Source organism: Bufo bufo, chromosome 10 (genome assembly GCF_905171765.1).
Source record: "Bufo bufo chromosome 10, aBufBuf1.1, whole genome shotgun sequence".
In the NCBI taxonomy this organism is placed as follows: domain Eukaryota; kingdom Metazoa; phylum Chordata; class Amphibia; order Anura; family Bufonidae; genus Bufo; species Bufo bufo.
Window position 1 is genome coordinate 57409071 of NC_053398.1, and position 26854 is coordinate 57435924.

Consider the following 26854-nt stretch of genomic DNA (forward strand, 5'->3'; position numbering starts at 1 on the left):
GGTTGCCACCGATACTCGGGATTCTGCGCTTCTTTCTCCCCCTCTTTATCCAGGCCCATTGCCGCTGAGGATCCCACAGATGTATCTACGTCTTGGTTCAATTGACCATGATTTTGTATTCTCACTTTATGGTGTATTTGCATGTATATTACACTTGTCACATGTACTAGCTTATCACGTTTTTTAGTTCCATGCTCTTATTGCATTTTAAAATCTCATCTCCATTAATGTAAGTTATTTATTTATGCACATTCATGCACTTGCTTGTGTCTGTGTGCGTGTGCACTCACGTGCGCATATGTGTCATTCCCCTTTGCGCCCGTGCGTCCACACGCACCCACACACATCTCAATACCTTTCTCCCTATATGTACAGCGGGGTCTGTACCTTTTTCACTTTAGACATCTATATGTACATATATTGTTATGGGCATCACTGTGGGTATGTATCTTGCATGTATATATTTTATATATATTTTATATATTCTTTATGTATATTCTATATATTCTGTGTCTATATACTTCTATATATTTCACCTAATAATATGCTGAATACTGTAGCGCTGTATGCGGTCTCCTCTGGGTCTGTTTTTCATTGTATCATAGGATGTGTTACGTATTGTCATTTTACATTTTGGCTCAATACACTCTGTCTTGCTTCATAATTTGAGCTCTATTTGCCCCCCTATGTTATAATTAGGCTCCACGGTTCTGTTGGAGCGTCACAGGTCGTAGTTCTTTCTATTCATTACCTCTGCCGAATCCCGGAAGTAGCGCTTTGCGTTCCACCATGCGGTTTACCTACAGGAACCGGAAGTGACGCGATGCGCTCCAGCTTGGAGCGCACTCGTCTCCCTTCCTTGTGTGGCCACACATGTTCTGCTCCCTAAGTGTCTGCAGCTGCCTCCTATTCATCAGCTATTCTCTTGGCTATATAAGCCATCCTATCAGCCCCCCCCCCTCCATACACACCTCCCCCTGAAGAAGCCTTGCGTGAAACGTCTGTCGGGGTTGCTGGAGCACTACACAGGTACTTTGTCTATGGCTTTACAATGAACTACTTAGCTTCTGCTATCTATGTACTTTGATGTATTTGCACTCTGCACTTTATATGCATATTTTGGTTACTATATATGATACCTTCACTTAGCCTCTATAGCTTTGCCTGACTACATGTATTTCTGATGATATCCTATTTGGCCCACATGCACATTAGTGCTATATTTATACACCCATTGTTTGTATCCATTTGCCATCTCAGGTATTAGTTGTGCTCCGTGTCATTTTGTGTGCTCATTTTCCACCATCTACTGTTGTCTATGTGTTTTTATTGTGTTTTGTCTCATATGGAGACACTAATAAAATGTATATATTCATAATATTATTGAGTGCGAGCCCTATTTCTCTCTTTTTGGCGTACAACACTGAAGACTAATGTCTCTCAAGATCCATTCCAGGGAGCGAATATCTAAATGGGAGAACAAGGTGTCGGTAGAATTTGCGTATGTATTGTGAAATTGCAACCAAAGCTTCCCTACATGCTTTACGGTCCGCAGGGAAATGTCAGGGACTTTCCCGCTCCATAATATGCCAATCAATAAGTCCCTTAAGGAATCCTCTTTAATTGAGTGGGATTCAATTTGGTGCCAAGCTTTATTACAATCTTTGTCCCACCATTCCCTAGCAAGTGACAGGCTTATGGCTCTATGATAGTCACTGATGCAAGGTAGTCCCAGCCCTCCTGCTTTCTTTCGTAAGAAAAGCTGTTTTTGGGTAATCCTAGGTTTAAGCGATTTCCAAACATATTTGGACAATATTGTCTGTGCCTTTCGAAAAAATATGTCAGGGATCGGAATAGGGAGTGCTCTAAATATGTAAATCAATTTAGGCAGTGTCATCATCTGAAACGCTGCTACCCTGCCAACCCATGATATCTCCTTCATGGAGTACTGAGAGAAATCAGACGACATGGTCCCAAGGAGGGGTTCATAGTTCTGTTCATACAGGTGAGAGCAAGGGTACGTCAGTTTAATTCCCAAGTATGGAAGTTTCAGCTCCTGCCAGTCTAGGGGGAATCGAGACTTTAACGCTCCAACATCATCCTGAGGGATATTGATCATTAGGGCTTGGGATTTGGAATTATTAATTTTGTAATAAGAAAGTGTGCCAAAGTGTGTTAGTATGTCAAAAGCCGAGCTAAGTGATTGAAGGGGGCTTGATAGGGTGAGGATAATATCGTCAGCGTATAGCGATATTCTATGGTCTCTCCCACCAATGTCTACACCATGAATGAGAGGAGCATTCCTAATGTGTTGGGCCAAAGGTTCCAAAGCTAAGATGAACAGGAAGGGGGACAGAGGGCAACCTTGACGTGAACCATTGGTGATCTGGAAGGGAGCAGATAGCACTCCGTTGACCCATACCTTAGCTGTGGGAGAGGTATACAAGCTATAAAAGGCGTTCAATATGTTGCCTTGAAAGCCCATTCTACACAGGACTGAGAATGCGAACGACCAGTGTAAGCGGTCGAACGCCTTCTCGGCGTCTAATGTTACTGCCAACATAGGGAGGTTATTTTGTTCAGCATAGTCGAACAAGTTGATCAATCTTCTGGTATTGTCTGATGCTATACGGCCCTTAACAAACCCCGTTTGATCGTCATTGATCAGAGAAGAGAGTATAGCTGACAATCTACTGGCTATTATCTTTTAGAAAATTTTGATGTCCGAATTTAGAAGCGAGATTGGCCTAAAATTTTGAGGAACATCAGGGGGTTTCCCGGGTTTTGGTAAAGTAACTATAAGGGCTGTAAGCATTTCAGGTGGGAATGGGGTTCCTTCAAAGGCGCGGTTAAAAATATCGAGAATATAGGGGGACAATATAGGAAGGAAAGTTTTATAGTACTCATTAGACAAGCCGTCCGGGCCTGGAGATTTGCCCAATGGGAGGGTTGTTATTAGCTTTTGGAATTCTATGGATGTAAGAGGGACATTCAATGAATGGAGTTGATCAGGAGAGAGGGTAGGTAGATCAGATTGAGTTAGAAAGTTCTCCACCAATTCGGGGTAGCTATCTGGTAAGACAACTGTGTCTTTAAGATTATATACAGGGAGTGCAGAATTATTAGGCAAGTTGTATTTTTGAGGATTAATTTTATTATTGAACAACAACCATGTTCTCAATGAACCCAAAAAACTCATTAATATCAAAGCTGAATATTTTTGGAAGTAGTTTTTAGTTTTAGCTATTTTAGGGGGATATCTGTGTGTGCAGGTGACTATTACTGTGCATAATTATTAGGCAACTTAACAAAAAACAAATATATACCCATTTCAATTATTTATTTTTACCAGTGAAACCAATATAACATCTCAACATTCACAAATATACATTTCTGACATTCAAAAACAAAACAAAAACAAATCGGTGACCAATATAGCCACCTTTCTTTGCAAGGACACTCAAAAGCCTGCCATCCATGGATTCTGTCAGTGTTTTGATCTGTTCACCATCAACATTGCGTGCAGCAGCAACCACAGCCTCCCAGACACTGTTCAGAGAGGTGTACTGTTTTCCCTCCTTGTAAATCTCACATTTGATGATGGACCACAGGTTCTCAATGGGGTTCAGATCAGGTGAACAAGGAGGCCGTGTCATTAGATTTTCTTCTTTTATACCCTATCTTGCCAGCCACGCTGTGGAGTACTTGGACGCGTGTGATGGAGCATTGTCCTGCATGAAAATCATGTTTTTCTTGAAGGATGCAGACTTCTTCCTGTACCACTGCTTGAAGAAGGTGTCTTCCAGAAACTGACAGTAGGACTGGGAGTTGAGCTTGACTCCATCCTCAACCCGAAAAGGCCCCACAAGCTCATCTTTGATGATACCAGCCCAAACCAGTACTCCACCTTGCTGGCGTCTGAGTCGGACTGGAGCTCTCTGCCCTTTACCAATCCAGCCACGGGCCCATCCATCTGGCCCATCAAGACTCACTCTCATTTCATCAGTCCATAAAACCTTAGAAAAATCAGTCTTGAGATATTTCTTGGCCCAGTCTTGACGTTTCAGCTTGTGTGTCTTGTTCAGTGGTGGTCGTCTTTCAGCCTTTCTTACCTTGGCCATGTCTCTGAGTATTGCACACATTGTGCTTTTGGGCACTCCAGTGATGTTGCAGCTCTGAAATATGGCCAAACTGGTGGCAAGTGGCATCTTGGCAGCTGCACGCTTGACTTTTCTCAGTTCATGGGCAGTTATTTTGCGCCTTGGTTTTTCCACACGATTCTTGCGTCCCTGTTGACTATTTTGAATGAAACGCTTGATTGTTCGATGATCACGCTTCAGAAGCTTTGCAATTTTAAGAGTGCTGCATCCCTCTGCAAGATATCTCACTATTTTTGACTTTTCTGAGCCTGTCAAGTCCTTCTTTTGACCCATTTGGCCAAAGGAAAGGAAGTTGCCTAATAATTATGCACACCTAATATAGGGTGTTGATGTCATTAGACCACACCCCTTCTCATTACAGAGATGCACATCACCTAATATGCTTAATTGGTAGTAGGCTTTCGAGCCTATACAGCTTGGAGTAAGACAACATGCATAAAGAGGATGATGTGGTCAAAATACTCATTTGCCTAATAATTCTGCACTCCCTGTAGGTTGTGGTAGTAGGAGCGGAATTGTTCCGCGATATCTCTAGGATCTAGTCATTTTGCTTTAGATGACGGGTGGATGAGGAATTGGATCTTTGATTTGGTTTGCTGAGACTTAAGTTGGTTAGCCAGTAGTTTACCGGCCCTATTCCCTTGGGCATAATACCTTGATTTTAATCTAAGTAAAGATTTAGAATAATTATGTGACAGTAGGCTACACAATTTGCCCTCTCTGCTTTCAGTAGGGAAGATGTTTGAGCTGTAGGGGACGTTTTATTCCGATTCTCGAGATCTGCTATGGATTTAAGCAACTGAGAAATTTCCTTTTCTTTAATTTTTCTTAATTTGCATTTTAATCTGATGAGGGAGCCCCAACTGAACGCCTTATAGGTCTGCCATAGGACATATTTATCCGTGACAGATCCATCGTTGAAGGCGAAAAACTCCTTCAATTCGGCTGATATTTCCCTAACAGTTTCTGGATTGGAAAATAAATATGGGTCATTACGCCAGATGGGAGCTCGTGGGAATTGGTATAAATCTTCTAGGGTTAATGTTAACGGGGCATGGTCAGACCACTGAATAAGGCCAATGTCAGAAGATATTGTATGTAGCAAGGTAGTTTGATCTACAAGAAACATATCAATGCGTGAGTATGAGAGATGGGGGGTGGAAAAAAAGGTATAGTCTCTTTCCGTATTGTGTTGAGCTCTCCGCACATCAATGAGACCCTCTGCATGCAACAGAGAGGTAACATCACCTCCTGAACGCCGGGTTAGGCTAGTGGAGTCCAGCGACCGATCCATCACCAAGTTAAAATCCCCACACACAATCACCTTCCCTTGTTTCAGTAAATTTAGTTGTTTCAGTAATTTTCGCAGGAAAGAGACTTGGTGTTCATTGGGTGCATAGACATTAACTATGGTGTAGGTGATGTTGTTGATTGAACATACCAGGATGATGTATCGGCCGTTGGAGTCCACTTTTGAAGAAATGGTAGTGAAGGCCACTGAGCTCTTGATGGCTATAAGCACCCCTCTGGATTTCTTGCTAAAATGAGAGTGCAATATGTGAGGAAAAGAACGGTTATGAATTCGCTTAGCATCTTCCTGTAGTAAGTGGGTCTCCTGGATGCAAATAAGGTCCGCTCCAGCTTTGGTTGCCTCCCGCCAAACATATGATCTTTTCTGTGGACAATTAAGCCCTTTAGCATTCAGTGATAATATTTTAAGACCCATATGAGTGAGGGGAGGAACCAAGTCTTGTGTGGACAGACAGACAATCAAGGATTATCAGATCAACTTCAGTAACAGTAGGCAACTGCCAAACAGTGAACAAAATGCACAAATATCTGTAGACAGATAATCTAGACAGCAGATTAATGAGGAGTCTAGATGAGTGAGGAAAAAAAAAAAAAAAAAAAAAAAGAAGTACAACTCCAGACGATCAAATCCGTCTGTGCAATACAGGTGGCGTAAGTCCACTGGTGAGGCTGAGAGGAGTCTTAACTGTAATAATAATATGAAAGCATAAAGACCGCACCTAAACATAAAAGGTTAGACAACAGACCCCATAAAAGCAACGCAAAAGTGTCACCACTCCTCTGAACCTCTGATGATCTAAGGCAAGGCACACGTGGTAACTCCTTTATCTTCCACCTGTATCTACATTAGACCCATCAAGTAGATTAACCATCTTAAGTACCAGATGCAGGTATTTGATCATCTCGTCTATGATTCTCTATTTTTTCCGGCTGGAGAGGAATGTCCCATGCTAGTAGTATTTCTCGCCCTTCTGCAACTGATTTCACCACGTGGGTTTTTCCATCTTTCCGAATCAGCAGCTTTTGCGGGTAACCCCATTTATATTGAATATAATTTTCCCTGAGAGCAAGGGTGATCGGCTGTAATTCCCTTCTTTGCCTCAAAGTTGTCATGGAAAGATCGGCGAAAAGCTTCCGTCAAGGAAAAAGCTTCGGGCCCCAGTGGGGGTGACAGGGATTTGGAGGTGCTTTTCGGCGATGTGCTGCCCTGGGGAGATGAGGCACTTATTCCGGCACGGGAGTTCGCGCCTTCTCTAGCCGGGCCCCGCTCAAAGAAGCCGCCCAGGTTGCCGCTTTGCAGCCTATGAAGCTGCCGTTTAGACTTCCCCATTGCGTCCTGAAGGGTGTCCAGGCTTGTTGCCGCTAAATGTGCAGAGGTGGTAGTATCTGTAGCCCTGGGGAGCTTTACTGTAGTCGCTGAGGTGCAGTGAGATCAAGCGGCCATTCCTCTCAGCGGCCAAGCCACGCCCCCCCTCTTCAGACACTTTTAAAGGATTATGTGCCCTAATAAAATAAAATATTGCACTGCTGTGCCTTTAATTTATTTCACTGCCGGCAGACTTTCTAATAATAACGCTTCACAGTAAGCTCATGTGCTGACTGGGGTACATCTGGATGAGAGTACTTCTGGGTTCTTTTGAGCACTTTAATCCAATAAACTTCAGATGGGTCAGTGCTACTAGGACTATGAATGCAAACTATTTCAAATTTCGCGCCTGTTTCAGGGCCGGCGGATGAATATCTTTGTTAAAGCGGCTGCCAGGTCCTGTCTGCACTATACTGGTGTCGCTTAATGGAGTAGACAATAGTCCCACTGAAACCTTCAATTTAACTGCCGGATGCAGGGTAACAGCTCAGGGCACTCACCGCTCCTACGACAGCCTGTAGAGAAGTCTCAGATTTGAGATATTGCTGGACGATTTCTTTCAGGCTAGCCGCGATTCACGTCCGGATCTACTTTTGCCGGTCTTTTAGTATAGCCGCGTCCGGAGTTGGAGGCACTATCAGTTCGCAGGGATAGTTCGCAGGAACTTCAGCTCTTTATCTTTGCTCCCTCAGATGATCCAAGTGGGAGCTGAGGATCTTTGCTGGAATCAGCGGAAACGGCACATAAGCCACGGGGTACGGCTCCTGCGACCCTGATGGGCGTTCTAATATAATCCGGTGCTTGCCAGGGTGTCGTAGGCCGCAACTTCTTTCTGTCACCGTTTTCAGAAATAAAGTTATCCCGGTGTTCCAGGCAGTGTCCTGGTTCAGAATATGGTATTTTCTGAGTAATAAAACCAGTTTCAATCAAGTTATGGCGATTTATAGCCACTTTTCCTCCAGAGCTCACACAAGCTGCATCTGGTCAGCTCTGCAGCTAGCTCCGCCCCGCACTGTCTTATTTTTTGTTGTTGCATTAAATATTGAAATGACGCCTGTATTGGAGGCTTTTGCGCCTCGTTCACCTATTTAGATTTTTTTTGACTAATTCATAAGGTTTCTAACTTTCGTGATTTTTTCCAAACTATTGATGTATAGGCGAGTCCTTTTCTGTGCCTGAATTTATCGCAAAAACAGTCTAATTTCTACTCCACTCCAGGGCTGGCGTGCTTTTCTTTGTTTTTCAGTGGTGAAGTGAGACTCTTTTTGTTTTGCATTAAAAAAAATCACAATTTTCGGGAGACATGCAAAATTTTTATTCATGAGCAAGTAAACTAGACCAGTCTTAGGTCCCTTTCACATGAGCGAGTTTTCTGCGCGGGTGCAATGTGTGACGTGAACGCATAGCACCCGCACTGAATCCTGACCCATTCATTTCAATGGGTCTGTGTACATGAGGGTTGTTTTTCACGCATCAGTTCTGCGTTGCATGAGAATCGCAGCATCTTCTATATTCTGTGTTTTTCACGCAACGCATGCCTCATAGAAATTAATAGGGCTTCAGTGAAAAACGCATTGTAAGGCCTCATGCACACGACCGTTGTTTTGGTCCGCATCCGAGCCGCGGTATTTGCGGCTTGGATGCGGACCCATTCATTTCAATAAGGCCGCAAAAGATGCGGACAGCACTCCGTGTGCTTTCCGCATATGTTGCTCCGTTCCGTGGTCCGCAAAAAAAATATAACCTCTCCTATTATTGTCCGTTTTGTGAACAAGAATAGGCAGTTATATTAATGGCTGTCCGCGCAAATTGCGGAACGCACATGGACGCCATCCATGTTATGCGGATCCGCAATTTGCGGACCGCAAAACACACAACGGTCGTGTGCATGAGGCCTAATCCGTATGCAATGTGTTTTTCACTGATGATTGCTAGATGTTGTTTGTAAACCTTCAGTTTTTTTTTATCACGTGCATGAAAAACGCATCAAAACTGATTGCACCTGTGCGGAAAAAACTGAAACGCAATCGCAGACAAAACTGCGGACTAAGGGCTCATGCACACGAACGTGGTTTGGTGCCGCAATTGCGTACAAGAATAGGAGATGCTCTTTTTTGTGGGGTCTTGTAACGGAACGCCTAGCACCCCGACCGGGTACCTCCGTTGATAGGTGCTCCTAGTGCTTCCTGAGGACTCCAAGCACTCCACTTGACACCGTCAGCACTGCAGACCCCACGAACCGCCGAAGCTTGGTGGAGGTCTCGCCGTCTCCTACCCACCCTGGACCTACGACAAGGCTCCAGTGGGTGAACCTCTCCTAAATGCAGAGAGCAGGAACCATGAACAAGCTCTTACAAGAGCTTATACTCAGGGGAGTATTGTGATATAGCAATCCCCAAGAGTGTAGTTATCCCATTCCCCAAACATGAGCCAAAGCTTCATGAAGGTATAAAAACAGGAACTCTCTTTATTTGAACACACAAGCATTGATTTATACACATCTTCCAACAAGGTTACCACCCACAGGGTTTTGTAAAAACAGCCAATCACATGCATTTACAGTATTCAAACCTTCCCAGCAATTGTACACAAATTCCCCTTCCCTGTCTGTAACGCAATCAACAAAATACAATGAGCATTGTCTGAGACGCAATTAACTAACACACTGGCATTGTCTGAGACGCAATCAACAAAATACAATTACCAAACGTAATGGGCTAACTTAATCACTCACAGACAGAAAACACACATTTTTCCCCAAAACACAGAAAACACCTCAAAACCCCACACATCCCCATAATGTATACATCCATGGATAGCTCTGATCTGGGTGAACAACATATCCAAAAATCACCCAGATCCCAGCAGGGGTTCCCGAATTCCATGGAAGTCACAATTGGCCGGCTGCAAGCATGGCTTTCCTGCCCAAAACAGTTCCACAGATTTAAGCTGTGCGGCCGGTCTGTCTTCTCCTTCCAAGTTAGTATGGGCCATAATCCTGGGGCAGGAGGCGGGCAAACAGCCCCCTCCAGAACACTGTGGCGAGGTTGGTTTCGCCACAGGTCTCATATAGGAACTAAGGATGTGGACAGCATACTGTGTGTTGTCTGCATCTTTTGTGGCCCAATTTAAATAATTGGGTCCGCACCCGTTCCACAAAATTACGGAACAGATGTGGACCCATTCATATGGTTGTGTGAATGAGCCCTAATAAAAATACACCTAGTTTAAATAAGCTACTGCTGTGAGACTTTTGATACTCGGCAAAAGAAAGAAATGAAATATGCCGATCTAATTTTATACCTAAAAACAGGCGCGCTTGATAAATGTGCCCACTGCGCTGTCTGGATGTTTTGTGCCCACTGCGCTGTCTGGATGTTTTGTGCCCACTGCACTGTCTGTATGTTTTGTGCCCACTGAGCTGTCTGTATGTTTTGTGCCCCACTGCGCTGTCTGGATGTTTTGTGCCCACTGCGCTGTCTGGATGTTTTGTGCCCCACTGAGCTGTCTGGATGTTTTGTGCCCACTGCGCTGTCTGGTTGTTTTGTGCCCACTGCGCTGTCTGGATGTTTTGTGCCCACTGCGCTGTCTGTATGTTTTGTGCCCACTGCGCTGTCTGGATGTTTTGTGCCCACTGCGCTGTCTGGATTTTTTGTGCCCACTGCGCTGTCTGGATGTTTTGTGCCCACTGAGCTGTCTGTATGTTTTGTGCCCCACTGCGCTGTCTGTATGTTTTGTCCCCACTGCGCTGTCTGGATGTTTTGTGCCCCACTGCGCTGTCTGGATGTTTTGTGCCCACTGCGCTGTCTGGATGTTTTGTGCCCCACTGCGCTGTCTGGATGTTTTGTGCCCACTGCGCTGTCTGGTTGTTTTGTGCCCACTGCGCTGTCTGGATGTTTTGTGCCCACTGCGCTGTCTGTATGTTTTGTGCCCACTGCGCTGTCTGGATGCTTTGTGCCCACTGCGCTGTCTGGATTTTTTGTGCCCATTGAGCTGTCTGTATGTTTTGTGCACCACTGCGCTGTCTGTATGTTTTGTGCCCACTGAGCTGTCTGTATGTTTTGTGCCCCACTGCGCTGTCTGTATGTTTTGTGCCCACTGCGCTGTCTGGATGTTTTGTGCCCCACTGCGCTGTCTGGATGTTTTGTGCCCCACTGCGCTGTCTGGATGTTTTGTGCCCACTGAGCTGTCTGGATGTTTTGTGCCCACTGCGCTGTCTGGATGTTTTGTGCCCACTGCGCTGTCTGGATGTTTTGTGCCCACTGAGCTGTCTGTATGTTTTGTGCCCCACTGCGCTGTCTGTATGTTTTGTGCCCCACTGCGCTGTCTGTATGTTTTGTGCCCACTGTGCTGTCTGTATGTTTTGCGCCCACTGTGCTGTCTGTATGTTTTGTGCCCACTGCGCTGTCTGTATGTTTTGCGCCCACTGCGCTGTCTGGATGTTTTGCGCCCACTGTGCTGTCTGGATGTTTTGCGCCCACTGCGCTGTCTGGATGTTTTGTGCCCACTGTGCTGTCTGTATGTTTTGCGCCCACTGAGCTGTCTGGATGTTTTGTGCCCACTGTGCTGTCTGTATGTTTTGCGCCCACTGCGCTGTCTGGATGTTTTGTGCCCACCGCGCTGTCTGGATGTTTTGTGCCTACCGCGCTGTCTGGATGTTTTGTGCCCCACTGTGCTGTCTGGATGTTTTGTGCCCACTGTTTGAAATGAATGGGTTTGCATCTGATCTGTAGTCCTGTGCAGGAAGCCTAAGGCCCACGTGCCGCACCCCGTGTACCCCGGCGGCACAGTTGGCCGCTGCTCCCTGTACACACGCGGACAGGACACAGACGCCCATCAGCAATGTATTTCCCACAACAACCACCACATCCGGGGGCCTCGGTGAAATGAAGGCCGGACTTCCGGTCTGGGGTCTCCCGGAAGTTATAGCAAGCGGGGACCGAAGGAAAGATGGCGGCTGAAGAATCTGATCGTCTCCAGAGCGACTGTGACGGTGAGAGGGGCGGAGGATGGATGGGGATGCTCAGCCCTAAGCAGCGCCTGCAGCCCGACGTGTAACCGCAGCGTTACCTGACTGCAGCTGTGCCTTTATTTCCTGCAGTGTGAACGCTGCCCTGCCATTGTTATGTGTGTAGGAAAGCTCAGCAGACTGCAGGGACCTCCGGGGTCTACTCTTATACAGCGCTCCCCTGTGGTGATGCCTCTGCTGACGCGCTGTGTGAACGCACTCTTACACCAGTGCTGCTGATGTGTCTCGGGCTGAATTCACACTACATTTGAATTGCCTGCACTAAAGTATCAGGGGGTCCCATTCAGCCCATAGAGTGCGCATGTGGCTGCTACCAGTCTTCTTCCTATGGACTCCACTGTACACCAGCCACCTCTCTCTCCATCTGATTGATCTGAGGCTCTGTTCCTGGGTTACACTTTTTCTTTCTTAGTATGTAAATTAGGCCTTTGGTGCAATGAGGGCGTCCCCATTGCTTTTGGTGCACCCAAGCTCTGCTCCTTTCTGTGGTCAGGCCCCCCCCCCTCGCTGCTCTGGCCCTGTCAATCAAAACAGCCAGGAAGGGGCTGGTCACAGAAAGGAGTGGAGTTTGGGTGCTCCAAGAGCAACGGTGGTGCCCTCATTGCACCGAAGGTGTCATTTGCATATAAAGAAAAAGTATCACTTGAGAACTGAGCCTCAGATGAACAGTGTTTTAATCAGGTGAACCCCGGCTTTCGATCTGTGCACTCAGTGTGAACGGACCATTAGGCCCCCTGCACATGACGGTTGTCTTGGTCCGCATCCATGCAGCATTTTGTGAGGCTTGCACGCGGACCCGTTCAGTGGGGCTGCAAAAGATGCTGACAGCACTCCATTCCGCAGCCCTGCAAGAAAACAAAAGTCCCATTCTTGTCAGTTTTGCAGCCAAGAATAGGCATTTCTGTCATAGGGCCGGACGTTCCATTCCACAAAATGCAGTGCGCACATGGCTGGTATATGTGTTTTGCGGATCCGCAATTTGTACACTGCAAAACCTGCTACGGTCGTGTGCCTGAGGCCTTATAGCCGTGTACTACATCTTCATTCATTCAGGATTTCCAGTGTGTTAGTAAGAACCTGCTCATTATTAATAGGATAAATGGTGGAAAAGAATCCCTAAAGGTGTATATAGGAGGCGAATACATATTAAGGGCTCTTGCACATGGCCATATGTTTGGTTTTCAGCCAATCCACATTTTTTGCTGATCGGATGCGGAGTGCGGACCCATTCATTTAAAGGGTTCTGTAGCTTTTTCTTACTGAGGATCTATCCTCTGGATTGGTCATCAGCATCTGATCAGTGGGGGTCCAACACCCGGGGCCCCCTGCCGATCAGCTGTTTGAGAAGGCAGCGACGCTCGCAGTAGTGGCACGGCTTCCTGTAGACCAGTGACGTCACAACTATGTCACATGGCCTGGGCGCAGCTCTGCCCCATTCACATGGCATAGCCGTGGTGTCACTGTCCTGCGAAAAGGCATTGGCATTACTGCGAGCGTCGCTGCCTTATGAAACAGCTGATCGGCGGGAGTCCCGGGTGTCAGACCCCCACAGATCACATGCTGATGACCTATCCTGAGGATAGATCATCAGTAAGAAAAAGGTAAAGGACCCCTTTTAAGTGGGGCCACAAAATCTGCAGACAGTACTCCGTGTGCTATCCGTATGTCCTTTCCGCAGCCCCACAAAAAAGCTAGAACATGTCCTATTCTTGTCTGTTTTGCGGACAAGGACAGGACATTTCTATTGAAGTGACAAAAAAAAAAAATGTCAGCATGTGCACCGCCTGGATCTTTTTAACCAAAGCCAGAAGTGGGTTGGACAGGACTGAGTAATGTAAATCTGCCAGAAGACGTCACGTTCATTACAAGGACTCTCCAAGAAAATAAGCAAAAACAGTTAAAAACCTTATCATTAAATGTATAAATAAGTCTAATTAGCAGAACCTGCTCATTCTCTCTGGGTTAATCAGTGTAGTAAAATAAAGCGACTGCCGTTCTGTAAAATGCGGATTACAGACTGCGGCCGGCTGTTACATACCATTCCCGGTCACACTGACGATCCCGCAGCTCAGCGCTACATCTCCTCATCCACAATCCTGTCGGGCTTCGGACTCGGGCACAAGGTCGTAGTTTCGGTCCACATCCGATCTGCGTTTATTGTGGATCACATATGGACCTATTCATCCCAATGGGGCCACAAAAGATGCGGACAGAACACTGTGTGGGTCTGCATCCGTATGTCCGATCCGCCAAAATAGAGCATGTCCTATTCTTGTCTGTTTTGCGGACAAGGATAGGACATTTCTTCGGTCTAGGGTTGTGCTGGCTAACCTCTGGCTGTGGTAAAACTACGACTCCCAATATGCTCACTTGCCTGGCTGTTCTCAGAACTTCATAGAAAAGAATGAAACATGCTGGGAGTCGTAGTTTCTCCACAGCTGCAGTGCCGGAGGTTAGCAGCCATTTTATTTTCTCGCCACACAGGCATGTTCAGCTGATGAAAGTAATTTATAAATGTATTTTCTTATTTTTCCGGGGAACCCCTTTAAAAGGCTTGCACCTCTAAATAACCTGGAGCCCCATACTCCACAAGTTTTGTATTAATTGCTCAGACTATCGTGTGCGGGTAGCGGTGCCCATCATATGAAGGGCTGTGTGGAAAGGGAACCTTTTCTGTCACTGTTTTCCTCTTGTATATTTTCAGGTGTAAATTGCCTGACGTACGATGAAGCGATCATTGCCCAGCAGGACCGTATACAGCAGGAGGTTGGTGTCGCCTGGGCTCGCTGACTCCACACGTGTTTTTTGTTGGCTGCGTTCAGGCTACTTTGAATAGATACTTAAAGGGGTTCTCCAGGAAAGATAATGATAAAAATACTGAAAAAACATGCTATAAATAAACTCTTAAATGCCTTTAATTATTTATAATGGCTCGTTTCGTCTAGGGGTCTACAGGACGGCCTGTGTGAGAGCACAGACACCCATTGTAAAGTCTGCCCGTCTCCGCACTGTGAAGCGGTATATTACGTGCAGATGACTGCTCCGCTGTGTACCTGTGCTTCAGAAAGGCGTTCACCTCATCCCGTACTCGGAGGCTGAAGTGTTTTCTAATGACTCTCCCCAGCGGAGCAGTCACCTGCAGTGATGGCCAGTTCACCGTGTTCGCCCGCGAACACATGCGGGCTGCCATCTTAACTCACAAGTTCCGAGAACAGCCACCGGGGCCTTCATCGGGCTGTTCTCGGAACTGCCTGCTCCCGGTGACCGCATTTGTTTCAGACCGGCTCGTGGCGCAGGCACAGGTAAGGGCTTACCTGTGCATCGCCGGACATGTGAGTTAAGATGGTAGCCCGCATGTGTTCGTGGGCGAACTGGCCATCACTGGTCATCTGCACGTAATATACCGCTTCACAGTGCTGAGACCGGCAGACTGTACAATAGGTGTCTGTGCTCTCACACAGGCCGCCCTGTAGTGTTACAAGAAAGATGGATATTCTGATCATATATCTAAGAGCTGCCATTTTAGTTCCCTCTCATTTGTCCTCTAGACTAAAAAGCCATTATGAATAATTAAAGGCATTTAAGAGTTTATTTATAATATGTTTTTTTCAGTATTTCCATTTTTATCTTTCCCGGAGAACTCCTTTAAGGCTCCATTAGATAGATTGTCTGCCAGATGATTCATCGAGTCATCGGCGGCAGTATTACACTGCCAGATCATTGCTACGAACACTGTCTGCAGTGTAATAATGCTGCCAATTACCCAGTGAATGACCAAACGCTCGTTCATTGGGTAATCCAAATTTTTCAGCAAGTCTAAAGATCATCGTTTGCAGGCGGCAGGTCATGGTGTCTAGTCACAATCTGTTGCCGGCAAACAATGATTCGGTATAGGGAAGAGCGATGGCATAACGATTGCTTCTCCCTATACTGAAATTGCCGGGAAAGAACGCTTCCCTCCCGACGATTGCCTGCCTGATCTGGCTCTGTAATACAGCCTTTAGAATGAACGCCGCTTATCTCTGAGCGCTGGGATGTGGTGTGGGCAGTACATGGACAATTCATTGGATGGTAATTATCTCTCGTTGTATTAGATTGCTGGGCACACTCCACTTCTGTCTGACCGGTTGGAACTCTCTGTACTCTACCAGGAATATGCTTCCGATGACCAAGTTTACCAAGACAAGATAAAGGTATTTATAGGAACAAATACCTTGTTATTGTGACAGCTGAATAGTTAAGAGTTTCCTACTTGGGCGTAGAAATACCTAAAAAGAAAATTTGCCTGACTTGCTCAGTGTTTTTGTAGCACTTGTTAGGACCAGTTCACACAACTGATTTTGAAAAACACGCTTAAAAAAATCTGCGTGGTTTTTGACACTTTTTTTATTATTATTTTTTTTGCGCTTCTTTTTATTTTTTTAACCAGTGGATGTTCACTTCAGTACAAAGCAGAATTTTCAGCTTGAGGTTTTTTATGCAGATCAGAGTGAAAAAAATGCAAGAAATTACATGGAGCTGTTTTTGTTTTTTTTCTTCTTTCTTCCGCGCTTCTTTTTCACATGTGTTAAAAAAAAAAAGTGCTGCTTCCCATTGAAATGAAAGGGAGGCTGTTTTGGGACGTTTTTTTTTTTAGCGGATTTTGAGGCAGAAATGCTCCAAAATCGGCACCAAAAGACTCCATGTGAACTGGCCCTAAGGCGGTTTTTCCGTATAGTGTGTTTTAGCACTTGGTGCTGTTTAATGGTGTTTTTTTTTGTATACTTCTTTAGTATTATTTTTTTTTTTTTACAGTAAAGTATGTCTCCATGTAATGCATTATTATTGGCTCACGCACACAAACGTATTTTCTTTCCGTGTCTGTTCCTTTTTTTTTTTTATCTGCAGAACCATTCATTTCAATGGGTCCACAAAAAATCCTGAAGAGACTCAGTGTGCATTCAGTTTCCGTCTGTCTGTATTTCCGTTCCGCAAAAAAATAGAACATGTCCTATTATTGTCCTCATTACAGACAAGGATAGGACTGTTCTATTAGGGGCCAGCTGTTCCGTTCCACAACATACAGAAAAACTTTTTTGCGGACCACAAAATACATACGGCGTGTGCATGAGGCCTTACAGTCATTGAACCAAAAAACACACTTCAAGGGTGAAAACAATACTACTAGAAAAAAACGTTTCTGTGTTAAATATTCCACAAAAGCTCCTGTCTGTGACACCAGACCATTGGGATAGCTTCATATCTGCGGCAGGCTGTTCCGGTAGAGACCAGTCTACCGGAGTTGTCCAGATCCAGCATTGCCGAATACTGCCACATGCCCATGGGACCCCAGTGACTATAAGGCCTCTTTCACACGGGTGTTGCGGGAAAAGGTGCGTGTGCGTTGTGGGAACATGCGCGAGTGCAAAACATTGTAATGCGTTTTGCACGCACGTGAAAAAAATCGGCATGTTTGGTACCCAAACCTGAACTTCTTCACAGAAGTTCGCGCTTGGGATCGGTGTTCTGTAGATTGTATTATTTTCCCTTATAACATGGTTATAAGGGAAAATAATAGCATTCTGAATACAGAATGCATAGTAAAATAGCGCTGGAGGGGTTAAAAAAAAAATAAAAAATAATAATTTAACTCTCCTTAATCCACTTGCTCGCGCAGCCCGGCATCTCTTCTGTCTTCATCTTAGCTGTGTGCAGGAAAAGGACCTGTGGTGATGTCACTCCGGTCATCACATGGTCCGTCACATGCTCTTTTACCATGGTGACGGACCATGTGATGACCGGAGTGACATCACCACAGGTCCTTTTCCTGCACACAGCTAAGATAAAGACAGAAGAGATGTCGGCTGCGCGAGCAAGTGGATTAAGGTGAGTTAAATTTAAAAAAAAAATTTTTTAACCCCTCCAGTGCTATTTTACTATGCATTCTGTATTCAGAATGCTATTATTTTCCCTTATAACCATGTTATAAGGGAAAATAATAATGATCGGGTCCCCATCCCGATTGTCTCCTAGCAACCGTGTGTGAAAATCGCACCGCATCCGCACTTGCTTGCAGATGCTTGCGATTTTCACGCAGCCCCATTCACTTCCTTGGGGCCTGCGTTGCGTGAAAAACGCACAAAATAGAGCTTGCTGCCATTTTTACGCAACGCACAAGTGATGCGTGAAAATCACCGCTCATGTGAACAGCCCCATAGAAATGAATGGGTCCTGATTCAGTGTGGGTGCAATGCGTTCAACTCGCATTGCACCCGGGCGGAAAACTCACCCGTGTGAAAGGGGCCTAAGGCTATTTTCACACTAGTGACAGGGCGGATCCGACAGGCTGTTTACCCTGTCGGATCTGTCCTGCTGCTTTTTTGCCATGCCGCTGGACCGCCGCTCTGTCCCCATTTACTATAATGGGGACGGGGGTGGAGCTCCGGCAGTGCACGGTAAAACGCCGCCGGACTAAAAGTACTGCATGTGCGACTTTTTAGTCTGGCGGCCTCTCACCGCGAACTGCCGTGCTGCGCCGGAGCTCTGCCACCGTCCCCATTATAGTCAATGGGGACCGAGCGGCGGCACAGCGAAATAGCGGTAGGACGGATCTGACAGGGTGAACAGCCTGTCGGATCCGTCCTGCCGCTAGTGTGAAAGTACCCTAATCCGGGCGATTTCCAGCATTCTCTACCCGATCAGCCGGCCGCAGTTGTGAAGGTAGCCTAATATACACTGCTCAAAAAAATAAAGGGAAAACTTAAACAACACAATGTAACTCCCAGTCAATCACACTTCTGTGAAATCAAACTGTCCACTTAGGAAGCAACACTGAGTGACAATGAATTTCACATGCTGTTGTGCAAATGGGATAGACAACAGGTGGAAATTATAGGCAATTAGCAAGACACCCCCAATAAAGGAGTGGTTCTGCAGGTGGTGACCACAGACCAATTCTCAGTTCCTATGCTTCCTGGCTGATGTTTTGGTCACTTTTGAATGCTGGCGGTGCTTTCACTCTAGTGGTAGCATGAGACGGAGTCTACAACCCGCTCAAGTGGCTCAGGTAGTGCAGCTTATCCAGGATGGCACATCAATGCGAGCTGTGGCAAGAAGGTTTGCTGTGTCTGTCAGCGTAGTGTCCAGAGCATTGAGGCGCTACCAGGAGACAGGCCAGTACACCAGGAGACAGGCCAGTACATCAGGAGACGTGGAGGAGGGCAACAACCCAGCAGCAGGACCGCTACCTCCGCCTTTGTGCAAGGAGGAACAGGAGGAGCACTGCCAGAGCCCTGCAAAATGACCTCCAGCAGGCCACAAATGTGCATGTGTCTGCTCAAACGGTCAGAAAAAGACTCCATGAGGGTGATATGAGGGCCCGACGTCCACAGGTGGGGGTTGTGCTTACAGCCCAACACCGTGCAGGACGTTTGGCATTTGCCAGAGAACACCAAGATTGGCAAATTCGCCACTGGCGCCCTGTGCTCTTCACAGATGAAAGCAGGTTCACACTGAGCACATGTGACAGACGTGACAGAGTCTGGAGACGCCGTGGAGAACATTCTGCTGCCTGCAACATCCTCCAGCATGACCGATTTGGCATTGGGTCAGTAATGGTGTGGGGTGGCATTTCTTTGGAGGGCCGCACAGCCCTCCATGTGCTTGCCAGAGGTAGCCTGACTGCTATTAGGTACCGAGATGAGATCCTCAGACCCCTTGTGACACCATATGCTGGTGCGGTTGGCCCTAGGTTCCTCCTAATGCAAGACAATGCTAGCCCTCATGTGGCTGGAGTGTGTCAGCAGTTCCTGCAAGACGAAGGCATTGATGCTATGGACTGGCCCGCCCGTTCCCCAGACCTGAATCCAATTGAGCACATCTGGGACATCATGTCTCGCTCTATCCACCAACGTCACGTTGCACCACAAACTGTCCAGGAGTTGGCAGATGCTTTAGTCCAGGTCTGGGAGGAGATCCCTCAGGAGACCGTCCGCCAGCTCATCAGGAGCATGCACAGGCGTTGTAGGGAGGTCATACAGGCACGTGGAGGCCACACACACTACTGAGCCTCATTTTGACTTGTTTTAAGGACATTACATCAAAGTTAGATCAGCCTGTAGTGTGTTTTTCCACTTTAATTTTGAGTGTGACTCCAAATCCAGACCTCCATGGGTTAAAAAATTTGATTTCCATTTTTTTATTTTTGTGTGATTTTGTTGTCAGCACATTCAACTATGTAAAGAACAAAGTATTTCAGAAGAATATTTAATTAATTCAGATCTAGGATGTGTTGTTTTTGTGTTCCCTTTATTTTTTTGAGCAGTGTATATATATTTTTTTGCCAGGACTTGCACAGGAGATACACTCACATTCGTCGAACAAGACCAGATGGCAACTGTTTCTACAGAGCATTTGGCTATGCCTATTTGGAAGCTCTGCTGGATGGAGGAAGTGAACTTGAAAGGTGAGGTGGTGGGTTTACCTACTAGTGGGCCGGACACTGTGGTAGGATATTGGTCTGAATGATAGTCGTCTCCCTTTTGACAATAACTATTGCACTTTTTCGTTTATTTTACAGTTTGTCATTACAGTTGCAGCGATACAAATCTTGTATATGTATATTTTTTATTTTGGCATGGATGACATTTTTTTTTTTTTAAATACATTACAGCCTCATGTACGTAGCAGATCGGGGACCCTGCAGTTGCTTTTGACTGTGTCCCAGGTTATCAGCTGTGTGCACGTTACAGCTCCTGAGCCTGCAGCACAATAGCTATGGGTTTTTTAGTTATCTTTCTTATTCATTATAGATTAAATAAAAAAAGAAAAACCTGGCAACCTCCACAGTGGTTGGTTCATTGTGCACATGACCTTCCCCATCACTCTCGGAATATGCAATATACGTGCTGTCATTACACAGAAGTGATTTCCCTGCTATGGCCGTATCACATAGGACACAAGGGACACAATAAAAGGGAACTGTCCTTCTAGAAGAAAAAATTGTCTAGTTCAGTTTGATTAGAAAAATATATATGCAGCTATTTCTTATATATTTTCCTGAAAATCTGAGTGATGAACAATATTGCCATCATTATAATAATGACAAGAAAACGTGCCGACAATTTATCATTGCATTACTATTACAGATTTTACGGATGCCATAAAAATTGAGCTGGCAAGTACCTGCTCCTACTGGAAATGCAGACAAGTTTGTTGTCACCCAGCTTTTCCTAGTACAGGTATAAATAAGAAATGGTCTAAAGGGACATTCTCATCTCAGTCATTCATGACTGAGATCCAAATATCTGTCTTATGCAGTGGCTGGAATTATGGAAACAGCCAGATGCTATGCCTTTTCTGCATCTCCTATAGAAGTTCATGGGAGCTATAGAAACGGCATAGCAGAGCTTCCTCAGCGCTTCCTGTAACGCTGGGCAACGCATAAAATGGATATTCTGATCTCCGCCACAGATGGCTAAGATACGAATATGCGAGTTCTTGTAATTACACTACGCCACCGCTGCAAGGGATACAACGCGTAGTGTAATGAAGAGGAAGCAGCGCTCGCATGAAACGCCGTCTCCTGTTCAGCTGATCATATACTGATGACCCATCCTGAGGATAGGTCATCAATATAAACAGGCTGCACAACCCCTTTAAGATCTTTTATACAGGTGATTTACTTTATCTAAGATGGACATACTTTTTCAAAGAGATTTTCAGGATAATACCCCCCCCCCCCCCCATATCTTGTTGTAATACCCTACGTATAGCACACATTGCTATGTTTTACCTAAAAAGATTGATTCCCTTTTAATGGAAGCACAGGCTTGTCATTCATTAGAGGTCATTCACCTCATAAGGTGCAAATAACTTGGATGTGAAGTTCTGCTGCCATACAATTAAAGGGGTGTTCCAATTTTGTGATGTTATCCACTATCCACATGACAGGATATAACTATTAGATCTGTGGAGGTCCTACTCCTGGAACCCCCACCAATCAGAAGAACTAGGAAAATGAATGGGGGCGCCGGTCAGGCATATGCTTGGCCACTCCATTCCTTTCAGTGGGAGTTCCAGAGATAGCCGATCTAATAGTTGTCTCCTATCCTCTGCATAGGGGATAACGTCACATAACTGGAATACCCCTTTAACTGACTGTCAGGAAACTTGTATGTCGATCTAGGACCACAACGTTTATTTAGCATGAACATTGCCCCACATTTTGTGACAGGATCTGTTCATTGTGTGATTGTAAAGGAAGTTCTTAATGCACACGGCAGTTCTACTGTGTAACGAGAACTCGTCTCCAGCGCGTTATAGAGCAGGAGGAGCTGAGCAGTGACTGATGGCCTTCTCCATTTATGTATGTATGCAGAGGTAGCTGTCAGTCACTGATAAGGCCAAGTTTTACAGAATTACAAGTTTTACTCAGGCTTTTCCAACAAAACTATGAGGCACATTTATTACGACTGGCGTTTTAGACGCCGGTCTTAGGCTACTTTCACACTTGCGTTCAGAGCGGGTCCGTTTGGGATCCGTTCAGAATGGATCCGTCTGCATTATAGTTTAGAAAAAATTCTAAGTGTGAAAGTTGTTCCTTCCTGACTTTACATTGAAAGTCAATGGGGGACGGATCCGTTTGAAAATTGCACCATATTGTGTCAACTTCAAACGGATCCATCCCCATTGACTTACATTGTAAGTCTGGACGGATCAGTTTGCAGCGTTCGGGTGTCCGCCTGCTGAGCGGAGCGGAGGCTGAACGCTGCCAGACTGAGGCATTCTGATCGGATCCGCATCCACTCAGAATGCATTGAGGCAGTACGGATCCGTTCGGGGCCGCTTGTGAGAGCCTTCAAACGGAACTCACAAGCGGAGCCCTGAACGCAAGTGTGAAAGTAGCCTTAATAAGGTCCTGCACTGGCGGTGGATCTGCTGGAGTTATGAAGGGGCACCGGCTACTTCATACCTTCAGCAGATCCAGCTCTGCTTCTAAATGTAACATGGCTTCCCTGCTAGCTCCTCCCCCTTCCAACACCACGCCCACTTTTTTAGACCTGCCGTGAGCTGGGAGAAGTCGCAGATCCTTTCCACTGCAATCTGCGCCAGAAATACGCCTACTTTAAGCGTATTTGTGTTTAATAAATGACCCCCTATATATTAATCTGCTATGTAACATGCTGCCTGCAGACAGCACTACATTTCATGGCAACAGGTTCTCTTTAATCAGCATTGCAACAGATATTGTTTCAGAATTTTTGTCATTCAGACTTGATGGAAAATCTGAAACTGAGATTTAATAAGGAGCAATGACCAGGATGCTCTCAAACTGGTAGCTCCTCGTTCTAGAGTAGTTCATAGCACTGCTATCACTTATTCATTTTTCTTCTTAGCTATGTTTAACCCTCTGTTCTCTTGTAGGTTTAAGGAGGTGGCATTGCAGAGTAAGGAAGAGCTAATCAGACAAGGGTTTACAGAATTTACTATAGAAGATTTCCATAACACAGTAAGCACTGTTCCCTACTTGTTAATTGTGCGCCCCTTTGACTACCTTCTTGTATTCTTTTTCTTTTCAGGGCAATTTCTTTTGTGGACTGTTTGTCTTACAGCAAACCTGCCAGGTGTATTCTGGTGCCGGAGAACAGGATATGATGGAGGGAAGTGTAGCTGAGCTCTGTGATATGTAGCAGGACACCTAGGAGAGGCAGTAAGAGTCCTGATTGCTCCGCCCACGCACAGTGATTGACAGCCTTCTATACAGGGAGAGATGGAGTAACAAGGACCCGCTGTCTCTACTAGGACTTCTGTCAGGATTTGCGCAGGAATTTTTTGTTAAATCTAGAGGTCGCAACTGCGCATGTACAAGTGTCATAGACGACTGCAATTTTACACACAAAAAAAGTCTTGTGTATTCGGAAACTAGAACAATCATTAGGTTGCTATTCTCATAGACTCCAGTGCATTAGCATTAGAGTCTATAAGAAATGTACTAGTTTCCTATGGAGCCCTGCTACAGACAGGGGCTCCATAGGAAACACTATGCAGCAGCCTCCTGTCATTCTCTATGACGGGCTACTGTATACAATCTCTGGCTCCTCTGATTGCTGCCGAGGTCAGGATTGACCACGGCATCTGAAGTGTTAAATGTCCGCGACCAGCACATGAACCACGGGTGTCTGCTGTATAAAACAGCAGGCACCCCACGGCTATGGCGTCCGCTCCACTCCTAATCGGCGCCATCTTTAGAAGGGTAGTATTTTCACTCTTTTGGTAAAAATGTAGCGCAACCTCTGGTTAAATCATAAGAACCTAGATACATAATGGAGCTCAGCTTTCTCTCACGCTTTGCCCAAACATAGGGCACCATAAATCACCTGACAGGTTCTCTCTAAGGTGGCAGTACACATTTGAGTTGGGTTGGCCGACTTGCTAATTTTGACAGGAATGGCTGACCACCTCATGTATATGAAAGCATGTCAGACGTTTGTTTGACATATGTTAAGGGACTGAGCATTTGAAAATCCAACAGACTCCTGTTTTCAAAGGAGATGAGCTACCCCCATAGGTAACTGGCAGCAGCTTTCTTCCCATTGAAAACACATGCATGTCTGGCTTAGCTGAGCATACATGTGTATGGGGAGCTTGTTAGGAGGAGCTGTCAGCTGAGTTCTCATTGAAACTGTACAGGACTTTAGCTATGTGGTGAACATCAGTCCATGAGGCTTCTTGTTTTCTTGCATTCACAGTTTATGGATCTAATTGCTCTTGTAGAGAAACGCCCGGGAGTGTCAGAGCTACTAGCTGCATTTAATGAGCAGACTATTTCAGATTATGTGGTCGTCTACCTGCGTCTTCTGACCTCTGGCCACTTGCAGAGAGAGACTGTCTTCTATCAGCACTTTATAGAAGGCGGAAGGAGCGTCAAGGAATTCTGCCAGCAGGTAATACAATTGTACATAGCGCCGTGGGTGCTGCAGCGCACAATGCTTAACAGAAGTATGAGAGATGCTGTAGACCCTAAGCTAGTATCTCTATTTTCCATTAATTCTTGTGGAACACCTAAAGGGTTAACAAAGTTTGTAAAATCAGTTTTGAATACCTTGAGGTGTGTAGTTTATAGAATGGGGTCATTTTTGGGTGGTTTCTATTATGTAAACCTCGCAAACTGACTTCAGACCTGAACTGGTCTATAAAAATTGGGTTTTTGAAAATTTCAGCAAAATTTAAAGATTTGCTTCTAAACTTCTAAGCCTTGTAACATCCCCAAAAAATAAAATATCATTCCCAAAATGATCCAAACATGAAGTAGACATATGTGGTATGTAAATTACTAATTATTTTTGGAGTTATTACTACATATGGTATTTTTTTATAAATAAAAATGATTTTTTTTTACTCAATTTTACCAGTGTCATGAAGTACAATATGTGACGAAAAAACAATCTCAGAATGGTCTGGATAAGTCAAAGCGTTTTAAAGTTATCACCACATAAAGTGACACTGGTCAGATTTGCAAAAAATGGCGTGGTCCTTAAGGTGAAATAAGGCTGTGTCCTCAAGGGGTTAAAGAGGCAGAACAGAGGAGGGTATAGGCGCAAATGGAGACAAGACTACAAAGTCTTGTCGCCATTTTGCAATTCTAAGTTGCATTGGTGACCATTTTGGTCGCCATGTGGAACCCTGTTTTTACCAGACAAAAAAGTGCTGCATGCAATGTTTTTTTGTCTGGTCTTATTGACAGAATCTGCAACAGACGCCCAAACGGAGCCTCCGATGCAGATGTGAACAAGTGTAGGCCTATGTATTTGAATAACTGCAATTTTTTTACTCCTCGGCTAAAAATACTCCTCAAAAATGGTAAGAGGAGTATTTTTACTCTTCCGGAACAAATGTAGTGCGACCTCTGGTTGTATGGTTGGAAGATGACATGTTCACCAAGGGCTGGCGTTAGTCTGGGTTCACACAACTTGATGGCAGTTCTTCCTACCATTTGTATAATTGGTTTCCTATTATTTGTATATGGATGTCATACATTTTCTTTCCGTTTTTTTATTTTTAATTTTTTTTTAGTGTTCTAGGTGGACTAGACAAAAATAACATACTTTCATCTGATTATTATTGCTCTTTTTTAAAACTGTTGGGAACTTTTTTTTTTATAGAAAGTAAGTACTCGGTGCCTTGTGTTTTATGTAGTCAAAAAGCTTCTAATAACAAAGTCCCATTTACATTATTCTTGCACCACAATAATGTAATTCAGTACATCATGTTGCTTTATCAATGTTTGTGTTATCCGATGCAATAATGAGGATATTAATATAATTTTTTAATTCTCTCTCCTTCCTTCAATGTTTGTTTCATCCCTGCTCAGGAAGTTGAGCCCATGTGTAAGGAAAGTGACCACATTCACATCATTGCTCTCTCCCAAGCCTTGAATGTTTCTATCCAGGTTGAATATATGGACAGGGGTGAGGGGGGCAGCACAGTCACCCACGTGTTTCCTGAGGGTTCAGATCCACAGGTGTTCCTGCTCTACAGACCTGGACACTACGACATTCTCTATAAGTGACCTGCTCTGTGTTCTCCTTCACACCCCCTTCCTTGTGAAATCACTTTCTCTTCTCTCCACCTTCCTCTGTGCTTTAATCTGTTCCCCCATTATCTGTACATTATCCTCTGCCTGTAATGTTTTATTTTAATGGAGCAAAATAAATAAACTATACAGACTTGTGGATGTATGTAGTGGTGGGACTGTGGGGGTGGTGAGTCGCTAAATAAAATCTCACTGAGTACTCTGACATCACGTGGGTAAGGTGCACCGTATTTTGCAGCTATGTTTTTCTAAAACCCATTTAGCATGCTCTGACGATTCGTGTGTGTGTGTGTGGAAAGGCCATAGAATTCACACATTGCACTGTAATAGCTAAAATCTGGATTTCCCCAGATTATGCTTAGAATTTATTTTTGTTCCATACATTTTTGGTGGTAATATTTTCAGTGTTACTATCC

General features: G+C 45.0%; 1 protein-coding gene across 1 annotated transcript; it reads left to right on the forward strand.

Annotated features, from left to right (window-relative positions):
- Positions 1–11753: 11753 nt before the first annotated feature.
- On the forward strand, positions 11754–26577 carry OTUB1 (OTU deubiquitinase, ubiquitin aldehyde binding 1). Its single transcript, XM_040410272.1, has 7 exons — positions 11754–11830; positions 14571–14632; positions 15961–16059; positions 20191–20309; positions 23270–23354; positions 24595–24789; positions 26217–26577. The coding sequence occupies exons 1-7, from the start codon at positions 11788–11790 to the stop codon at positions 26412–26414; spliced, it is 801 nt and encodes a 266-aa protein (XP_040266206.1). The 5' UTR covers positions 11754–11787; the 3' UTR covers positions 26415–26577.
- Positions 26578–26854: the final 277 nt, after the last annotated feature.

What these genes read in the sequence shown, in the direction of transcription:
- OTUB1 (XM_040410272.1), top strand. Translation starts at nt 11,788, where the DNA reads ATGGCGGCTGAAGAATCTGATCGTCTCCAGAGCGACTGTGACG. An exon ending in TCTCCAGAGCGACTGTGACG is followed by an intron (nt 11,831 to 14,570) that starts GTGAGAGGGGCG and finishes GTATATTTTCAG; the next exon opens with GTGTAAATTGCCTGACGTAC. An exon ending in TTTACCAAGACAAGATAAAG is followed by an intron (nt 16,060 to 20,190) that starts GTATTTATAGGA and finishes TTTTTTTGCCAG; the next exon opens with GACTTGCACAGGAGATACAC.